This window comes from Scophthalmus maximus, chromosome 4 (assembly GCF_022379125.1).
Source record: "Scophthalmus maximus strain ysfricsl-2021 chromosome 4, ASM2237912v1, whole genome shotgun sequence".
Taxonomy (NCBI): domain Eukaryota; kingdom Metazoa; phylum Chordata; class Actinopteri; order Pleuronectiformes; family Scophthalmidae; genus Scophthalmus; species Scophthalmus maximus.
The window spans coordinates 13,724,517-13,734,698 of NC_061518.1; the positions used below are offsets into that span (position 1 = coordinate 13,724,517).

General features: G+C 39.7%; 1 protein-coding gene across 2 annotated transcripts; it reads right to left on the minus strand.

Moving 5' to 3' along the window:
* Nucleotides 1–1,813: 1,813 nt before the first annotated feature.
* On the minus strand, nt 1,814–9,228 carry gfod2 (glucose-fructose oxidoreductase domain containing 2). 2 transcript variants are annotated; one of them, XM_035628682.2, is made up of 3 exons: nt 7,536–9,228; nt 6,850–7,219; nt 1,814–5,413 (listed from the first exon to the last, which is right to left on the minus strand). In XM_035628682.2, the coding sequence occupies exons 2-3, from the start codon at nt 7,100–7,102 to the stop codon at nt 4,512–4,514; spliced, it is 1,155 nt and encodes a 384-aa protein (XP_035484575.1). In that variant the 5' UTR covers nt 7,103–7,219; nt 7,536–9,228; the 3' UTR covers nt 1,814–4,511. The 2 variants fall into 2 exon arrangements, with proteins under 2 accessions (XP_035484575.1, XP_035484574.1); XM_035628681.2 differs by having other exon boundaries at nt 8,727–9,227.
* Nucleotides 9,229–10,182: the final 954 nt, after the last annotated feature.

Here is a 10,182-nt window from a genome sequence, read left to right on the forward strand (position 1 = left end):
AGGTGCATATGACCAAATAAATAAATATTTAATTAATACAATTATCACAAAAACTTTCACACAATCCTAGGGCCTGCATCTTTATATACAGTCTATGGCCTGCATCTATACTAATACACTGGATGTGAATAGACTTTTAATTTTGGTGCTCAATGCATTGACATTTGTCAGGAATAATTTAATGGCATATTCAATTTGTCTTCTCAGAAACGATATTCAAGTTGTGACCCCACTACCACCTTGGGCTTTTGTAATTTTCAGTTTCAGAAGAAAATACAGTAGGCGCTAATGAGAACAGTTCTGCTCCTCAGGGCGCTGACACATTAGTGATGTATTGATCGAATAAAAAACTGTGTAGAAATAAAATTTTCTTAAAAATATTCTCTTCAAACCTCACAAATTTCACATAAAACCTAATTTCCTACAGTGCTCATGTAGAAAACTATGATCCGTAGTGGGTATAAAAAAACATTTAAATAAAAACTGAAAACTGCTTCTGTAGATATACATAGGTTTACACTTTTAAATTACCCCTTCCAACATTGTCCTTCTGAACTAAACATCTTATTCAGCAACAAACACAACTCTTTTCTACATTAAAAAAAATAAAATAAAAAATAAAGGATAAAGTGAAAGAGAGATGGTTTCAAACCCTCAGGGTAACCACAGTAATGTTATAGTATTTTCATTAGACAAACTTCTGACTATAATTTATGTAACTGCTGTGGTCCTATACTGAAGATTTGTAAGAGTTTGGAGGAAGACATATTTCTAAAGCTGGTCTCTGCCGACTGTTAGAGATTGAAAATAGTTTGTTGTGGCTTTGTCCATTGACTGTTAGCAAAATATATTTCAATGAGAGATGAGTTTACATTTTCATATCATCATAATTGAGATGGCCCAAACACATTTATAGAAAACCTGACATCAGAGCGGCCAATGTCATATCCGGGTCGTCCTCTTTTATAACTTCGAAAGGGGTGAGGTTCACCTTCACAACGATATGGATATTTAGGGGCCGATGTAGGTAAGTACCAATATGACGCAGTAATAACTGCACATTTATAGGAAAGATGTCTTTACCAACTATTAGGACAAAGAAATGTAATTGAGTTTTAATATTTTAGTTTAACCAAATATATAGAAAAATTATTTTTTAAACTTCAAAAGTAAACATGAAAAGACACAATATTGCATGGGACCACGTGATTATCTAACATTCTGATCACTCCTACTGTCGTCTAGACGTTTTAAAAACTATATGTTTACGGTGATCACTTAACTAACAAAGCATCAAGTCTGAAGAACTTGCATTACGTAACATGTAAACTGTTAAAATTAAATACAGGCTATAATCATCTTAGATATAGTAACATTCTGTTTAAAGGAAGTTATGTTTATGTAAGTTAATGAGGTGTACTTAATAAACCTACAACAGAACATGTACGTTCATTCAGTAACTGCAGCATATTGTTTCGTGGGAGAATCAGTGACTTCATGAAGACGAGAAAGGAAACATGACGTAGTGATGCTATTGAAGTGATTATTCCCTGAGGGAAACTTTAACCTGCTGCTGGTTCAGTCTCAAATAACAACACAACTGGCCAGGGCAGGAACATTTGATCTACAAAATACTGGATTATGTTAAAAAAATGGTGTGATTTAGTGCAATGTTCCTCTCAGTATAGAATTGTATTGTATCAAAAGATAGTGAACATTTTATCAACAGGTTCAAACACCCAAGGACTTAGCTGGCAAGTACAAGTAAAAAATGTTCTGCTACAGAATTAATAAACCAAGGTCTTACAAAAGGCACTGTATGAGGACAATTGTATTTATTAAAGAAAATTGTTGTCTGGCAGATTGAGTTGTACAGTTACCCAACTTAGACACAACACATTGTGCTCAAAAAGCCATGTTATCAATTAAAACAACACTAAAGCAAACAAGATAAATATTACAGCTTTAAACAGAAATTCACACAGAATGAACAAAGGGAAACTTTCTCCAAATCAACATAAATAAATACGTAAAGCTTTCCTTACACAGACAAATGTAAATTATTTTTTTTGCAGTGAGCTAGCTGGTACAAGCATCACACTGCATATTAAATCGGTGGCATTTTATCAGTTATCAGTGCAAAAAAACAAAATAAATACAACTCGTAAGAGACGATGCAAACTCAGTTGGAATGTATCTTAATAGTGGTGGGTTGTGGAACATCCTGCAAGCAAATGTCTTAAAAAACACTAAATGTAAACTTTTTTTTTGTGAAGCACTGTTGGAATAGCGTGAGGTAAAGCGTGTAACGTGTACATGTCCTTATATGCAGATCCTGCGTGGGTCTAAGAAGGAGGCTGACCAATCAGACCAAAGCAGTACATCTGCCTTTAATATTTTTTAGGATATTCAGCAGAAGTGGGATGCAGTGAGTGACTACAACAACCACAAACTCACACTTCCTGCCTCGTTGTGTAAACACGTTAGAGAGGAACACATTTCTACTCTCTCGCACGTCAGGTCCAGTGATTCTACTCAATGAAAAGCTCAGCAAGGTTTCAGGACGACTGCTGTCAGGATTTAAACATCTGTAATAACTTTAAATGCATAGACCTTATGAAACTAGATCTTGTAAAACATAAAATTACCCCAATGGTTCAGACATTTAAACAAACTCCTTAAACATTTTAACTCAGGATTTGTATCTAAAACTTTGACGGTTAAACAATAAAAGGTCACTTTCCAGGACAAAGCCTGTTTCTGCTAATGTAAAAAGATTGAACATGTTTCTCCACCTACAATCTGTCCTATGTGTAAATTTGACAAGCGGCTGTTGAAAGACGGTAGTTTCCTCCTTCAGTCAGTGTCAGTGGTTGAAAAACAGGTACCAAACAATCCCATAAATCCCTCTGGGGCATTTCACCTCTGTCCAAATGATTTGTCTGTTGGAATGACATGGAATCCTAAAATCTGCTTAAAGTGATGTTTTCATTTAGAAGTTTTATTTTGATGAATTTATAGCTGAAAATATGAATATGATGCAGGTGTGGTTTGAGGGGTTTAGATGTTGTTTTGACCATAACAACTTGACACTACCGGAGTCCACTCCAGCTCCCCACAGCTGCCCCGTCTGTGAAGCAGGAAACTCCAACGTTCTACAGCTTTTCCTATATGATAGGGTTTGAGTGATACTCAAAGCTACGATTAAAATGAAGTACCACTTAAAGAAATGGGCATTTTGAGGGACAATGCTACAAATCAGACTTTATTATTCCTTTCCCTACATAGCTTATTTCGCTCAATCCCTGGTATCATGTCATGGCAGTTTGTAAGATTAAAAAAAACCTACAAGCCCTTCTAACAATGCTTTGAGCATTTTAAATTTATGCTTAGTATTACAGACTTTCTTTTTAAAAAAAAATTCTACACCGCTCCACTATTCTTATTCTGAAGCTCAGAGGTTGATCTCCACTGGACAATATCTGAGTTCTGACAGAGTGATCACGCTGCAGTCAGTGAGAGGACTTTGTTAGTCAAATCATCCACATGATTTAAATTTACATTCATGTTTGTGGTGAACACTTCCATTCAGAACAAGGTGCTATTGGTGTTGGGAATACATTAACATCAACATATTTATGAACATATAAATGACATTTTCAGTAAAGATTCAAATGTTTTCAGTTGGACTGTAAACCTAAAGTACGATTTTAACCTCACACACACACTTGTTTGTGACTATTTACTAATCCTTGTGATTCTCAAAAATTGGAAAATTGAGCAAAGGGCAGTTTGAAGCCAGTAATGTGTATATGCTTGTGCACCAGGTCTGGGATCGACACTTTGTCCCCTGGTCTGTTCATTTTCCTAAAAACTCCTATAAAAAAACTAAAAACTGAAAAAAACATTCTGGCATATAACAAGGATACTGTACTCATTTTTTTTCTTTCTACATTCACGTACCCAAACAAACTGCTTAAAGTGAAAAGAAATTCTAAGCTCAGATATTCAATTGTTCTTGAGAACCACTCCGTTTTGATTTCAGCCAATATTTGACATAGGTGTAGTGCGTTACTGACAGGTGAAATAGATCTGCCTTATCTGGCAGGGAATTTGCAGTCATGACGCCATCACGCCACAACATTAGGTATCAATAAGCAAAAAAATATCTGATCATTGTGGATTATGTCTAAAAGAATTGTTGTCTACTTTTTTGGCATGGTAGACTTTGGCACACGTAAACCAAGTACAGAGCTTTTATCACATTTTTCTGTTCAGAATCAGAATAATGGAGCTGTGGAAGACAATTTAGTGTACAAACAAATAGCAACTGTGAGGGTACAAACATCTAAAACACAGTTAAATTCTCTTCTGTTCAAACTGTGACAGAATGTGTTAATGCAAAGTAGTCATGTGTTAGGTAAACTGCCAGAGCAGCAGAAGTAGAGGAGCAACATTCGGAGACCAGTTTTGTCAGACATGTAGTAGTTGCACTGGTTGCATAAATATATTTAGTTCTTATTTCTCTGCAGAGCCTCACACAAGTTATGGTTGGGATCTGGCTCCTGACTCATGATCTCCACACACTCCCATTCTCCACTAGAGCTGGACCGCTTCACAGCCTCCACCACCGTCTGCACATACAGACCGTCCTCAAATGTCGGTGCCATGGCAACTGGTCCTTGTGCCCATGACCTGCGCTCCTCGTGGGCCTGAAAAGACTCTCTCAGTGCCTTCACCATGGAGCTCAGCCCCCGCAGGTGAGGCAGCGGCATCTCTTTCACCTCAGGTCCCACCCATCCACTGTCGCCTAGCAACAGCTCCTCACCTTTACTGCCGTTGCGTTGACCATACAGTTCTGTCCCCCTGGCGACCAACCGCCCAGCTGATCCAACAACCATGACCTCGTGCACAAACGACCCTGGCATGTTGAAGTTCAGCGTCACAGTGCAACACACGCCCCCAGAACTTGACCCAGTTCCACCCATCAACATTTGGAAGAAACAAAAATCGTCGCTGGTGACGCGGCGGATGCCACGGATCAAACTGTTTTGTTGCACAAAGGTCCGTAGTAAGCCATGCACCCGATGGGCTCGAGCACCAGTCAGGTAACTTAACAGGTCGATGATGGCAGAGCCGACGGTGTGCAGACCACCTCCTCCCATCAGCTCCTCACAGGTCCAGCCGTACGACTGATTCAGGAGGCTTGGGCCGTACACCCGAACATCGCACACCTGCATTTCACCGACGTACCCCTCCACCAACAGTTGGTGCATTGCAACAAAAGCTGGCAGGAAGCGCAGGGTATTACCCATAATGCTGAGCAGCTGGGGATAGTATCTGGCAGCGGTCACCATCTTAAACGAATCCACAGCAGTTGCAGCTTTCTCACACACAACGTTCTTACCTATACCTGCCGAGAGAGGGAGAGAGGGAGAGACGGAAGGTTGGGGTTATTTTTATCAATGGCATTTGTGGCAAAGACAATGACAATACTAAAAATGTTTAATTTGAAAGATGCACTCTCAAAGATTCTTAGTTGTTAAACGGTTGATGTTCCTCTCCTCCTTCTTCATTCTTGAATTATATGTTGCAGGTAAAAGGGGTTAGTGTCATGCTCAATCACTGTGTTTCTTAGTCTGCCTTTAGTTACTAAGTTGTACACACAATTAACAGTATGTTTGACATACACTCAGCTGCCACCTCCATTTATATCACTGATTTGATTAAATTAGACTAACTTCCAGCTTTCAGTATGAACTTGGACCCTCCAAAGTGACCATGAGACTGATTCAACGCCTCTTTACAAAGAAGGTAGGGTTTATTTCAGGGCTGTTTGTTTAAGCTAGATGGAAAATGGCAAACTTAGTGTAAACTGTTTTAGTATTTAACTTATAGTTATAGTATATTAAATATAATTTGAAGGTATGGTGTGGACTTGATGTATCCGTGGTTGGGCATACTGCAGAGCTGATCATTTCCTCCGGGTCGGTAAGAATAAACAAAAAGTCAACAGTATCCCGTCACCACATATGATATCAGAGGGTGTGGACAGTTTTTATGTATGGAGATCGGCTCCACAGAGTGGAGCCTTCTTCACTCTGTGGAGTTAGGGTCGTGGACAAGTGCTTTGGTGGGGCCCGCTCAGGAAGTTGTAACTGAAACAGGAAGTTGAAGTCAACACAAGAATTCCATCAGATACAGTAAGTTAACTTTACAGGTCTACTTCCCTCTGATACAACAGTGGTTTGATTGTGCTTGTTTTGGTGTGTTGTAAACAAAGGCGAGATGTGGGAAAATTCTAATTTATGTCTCTTCACTTTTGATATGGTTTTCTTCCTCATCAGATGATATCATTAGGATGATCAACATTAATCACATCTCGAGCATAAACCCAGAGAAATGTGTTACAGAAGAATGCAGTCACATTCAGTTACTATCATCATCATAGTCAAAAACATCATATCTGCTCCACAGCCGACCTGCTACGCCCAGCTGAGTCTGGTCACATTTGAAGTATGTGTGAATCTGAAATATGGACCTGAAACTGGTGTGAAAGAAGAAATCTGAGCTTATTTGAGTGTCATCAATCACCCAATTACTGAATCCTGTTTTGTAAAAAGTAAAAAATAAAACAAAAAAATATCCACCAATATTCAGTGATTTTTTAAATTTGGTCCTGTATGTTTTATGGCTTGTGATAGATTGGCAGCATAAATGTAAGCAAAGCACAGATGTTAAGAGTAGAAGTGCAAGTCTATGTACCCACAGTTTTTGGACAGGGCAGTCTAGCAAGAGGAAAAATGTCTTAATTTTAGTAAAGGTGTATGTTTGGTCACCAGCTCTTACCCAGTGCTTTGACAGCAATCTGCCTCGTCATCGAGGGTGGAATATAGATGCACACAAGGTCAACCTCTTGGTGCAGCAGGACATCATCAGATCGGCTGGTGTGAAACGGAATTCCAAGCTCCTTGGCCAGGCAGCGCGCTTCCTCATCGCTTCGCCCCCAGAGTGCATGAACATCAAAGCCTTCAGCTTTCAACAATGGGACCAGCACCCGGGCTGTGCTCCCTGTGCCAAACACACCGACGCCTGGCAACATGGTAGTGCCATTCACTGTGACATCAGGTGTGAACCATGGCCTGCCAAGTCTAACCTCCTAAGAGCCTATGATCCACTTGTCTGTCAAGGCCTTTACTGGAAATCTGTGTGAGTTTACCTGTAAAAAATAAAAAAAATAAAAAATTATAAACAGACTATTAAAGCTGTTTGACACCTACAAATTCACAATTTGTTAATACAACATATATATTCTGGGTTACGATCACTGTCGCTTCATGAAATAAATTCAGAGAATCATTTTAATCTCTTTAGTATATATATATATATATATTTATATATGTGATCAGGACAGGATAAGACAAGATTAAATCTATATAACAATCCTATAATCTATAAACAAAACCGTAGACAGTAACTTGCCAGTGTCATTCATCTCCCAGCTCCAGTGACTGGAGTCTCTGCCAACCACTTACATTGTGTCCTGCTACATAGTTAGCATGCCATTCCTCAGATATCCCACCAAGAGTAAACGGGATCTCCATCTCTGCAGCCTGTGTGTTTAACACTAATTGAGTAGCATTTTTGTACAAAAAAAAACTGCACAGAAAATCAACAACTGGCAACAACCCATCTAATAACATTTTAAGATTCATTCTTGATCCAGTGCTACTTGTTCACGCACATGAATATGAAATACTGTGCAGCTGAGCTCGCCTGAGGGCCAACCAACACTCACCCTACCTGATCAGGTGGTTTCCTGATCTGACTTTCATGAGCCTGTAACTGCTGCGTGAATTTCCGTCATCTGTGTAAATGTTGTTTGGGCCCACAGCTGACCACAGAATTAGAGCAGCGACGACCAGTCGATGAACTGATTAGTCACCTTCATGTATTGTATACCTGGAGTTTTGTACTATTGTCTAATTTTTTGGCATTCCATGGACAGAATGATCCAATGGAGGGTGAACGCTGCATTGATCTGGAGCATGAACAGCGTTTACTTATCTTATCTGGTTGTGCCCCAATGTGGTTGAGCAGATTAATCAATAATGACATCAAGAACCTGTATTTGTGGGGGGAAGAGTTTATGGTAATGTTAGAGGAGTGGCTGGCCGAAGCTGGCTCTGTGCCTCACCTCTCTCACCACAGTGTGTGTGCGTGTCTGAGCACCTGCATTACCTTTGTAACCAGATCTCAAACAAACACACTGACCAGGCTGACAGCACGTACACGTACACGTACACGTACACACACACGTACACACACGTACACGAACAGTTACCTAGCCGTGCTGTGCTGGTCAGATAACAAAGCCACGCCACATCGAACTGTCGATATATACAGTTGGATAAGAGTTGGACATTGTCGATGATTACTGAGATGGCACACACTCCCACGAAGTGGCCCCTGCTTCACGTAAGGCGGTTATTGGTCCAGTGCTCTGGGCAGCCGCAGCTCCCACTCACAAGCTAGCGCCACTCAGCTGCTCGACACTGAGCTTATTGACAATGTTAGCTAGCGCGTTCAGCTAGCCGGCTAGCGAGCCGCAAAGACAGTGACAAACTCGCAGAAAACACACGCAATCAAGAGAGTTCGTGTCTACAGCTAGTGTATGTGACGGTCTTTAAAGTCGGTACAGAAACAACCCGTGGAGTTCCACCTACCGTGTTGCCCGGGACATCCGCGGAAGTGTTGTGTGTTGGGTCGGGCGCTGCCCAGTTGCTAATGGTAACTTCAGTGGCAGCTGCAGGACCGAGTGAGGGGAGAGCCGGAGATACTACAAGAGGCCGGAGATGGGACACTGGCAGAAAAACCAGCAAGGGACACACACGCCACTTTGACTAGACTCCATGTTTGGCTTTTAAACATACCAAACAAACGACAATTTTCTCACAAGAAACGAGCACACTTTCAAATTTGTCGCATTCTGTGGCAAAACCCTCCTCCGAGATACAGAGAGAGTCTTTTAGTGGTTGTATGGGGATCATGGAAAAATGACAGGAACACGGGGCGCGGGGCTCTATAAGGCCATCTTGTGGCTATTAAGAGTTACTACCACAACATGCTGTTTCAGGTGGCAAGAATAAAAAAGCTGTGGTTCAAAGTGATCTGGATTTAATTTAGACAAGGTATAATATTTCCTTTCAAACCTCGGACACTTCAATATGGACAAAAGGGACTTTACCTTCCATGGACGCTTGATATTAAACAATAAAAATATAACGCACATTTTTTCTATCAGAATCTATCCTGATCCCTAATCAGAATCTATCCTGATTCCTGAATTGGAATGAAAAGCTTCCAGAGGAATCCTTTTTGGAAGATTAGATGTATACAATATTTGAGATTGAAACTGCGCTGATGTCTATCTCAGGAACAAGATTCCTCATGGAGAATATTAGTATTGGGACCATGTCGACAATATAGTGTGAGTTACTCTATCAACCATAAACCATTGCATTCTTTGATATAATTTGCTTGGATGATTTGAGGTAGATACAGAACACTTCTAAAATGTTCAGTGGGATAATGAAGGTATTTCACAAATTCATTTTTAAAAGGACATTATGGAGTTAAAGCTCCTTCAGCAACACGTTTGCTTTTACCTATGTCACCAACATAAACCTCACCTCAGGACTTACTAATCAATAGCATTGGGTTACATCAGATAATTCCCATTGGAGCTCTAACTGACTTCAACCTGATAACATGTGGAAGGCCTTGAACCATCCAGTTCTATTGAGAATTGAGAAAAATTATATCTGCATTAACGTACATTGGAATTGGATGATGTACTATTTCTTATACATGGTGACACGTTGCTAGTTTTAACATTGGTTTAAGGATGTATTATTCTGTTTTTTAAAGGGGTTAGATTTTATTGATTTATATGTATCATACTCTTTCATGTATTCTGAGTGCGTATTTTTCTTGTCTTTGTTTCGGTAAGCTCCCCAAGATAAATTCCAGTTAACTTTGTTGATATAGCAATTAAGTACTGAATCTTGAATCTTAAACCGATAACTGAAAATCATAGAAGATGAATAAAAAATAATAATCAGCATTGTATATTTTAAGTTATACGTAAATTTATTTGTGCCCGTATTATAACCAATAGTG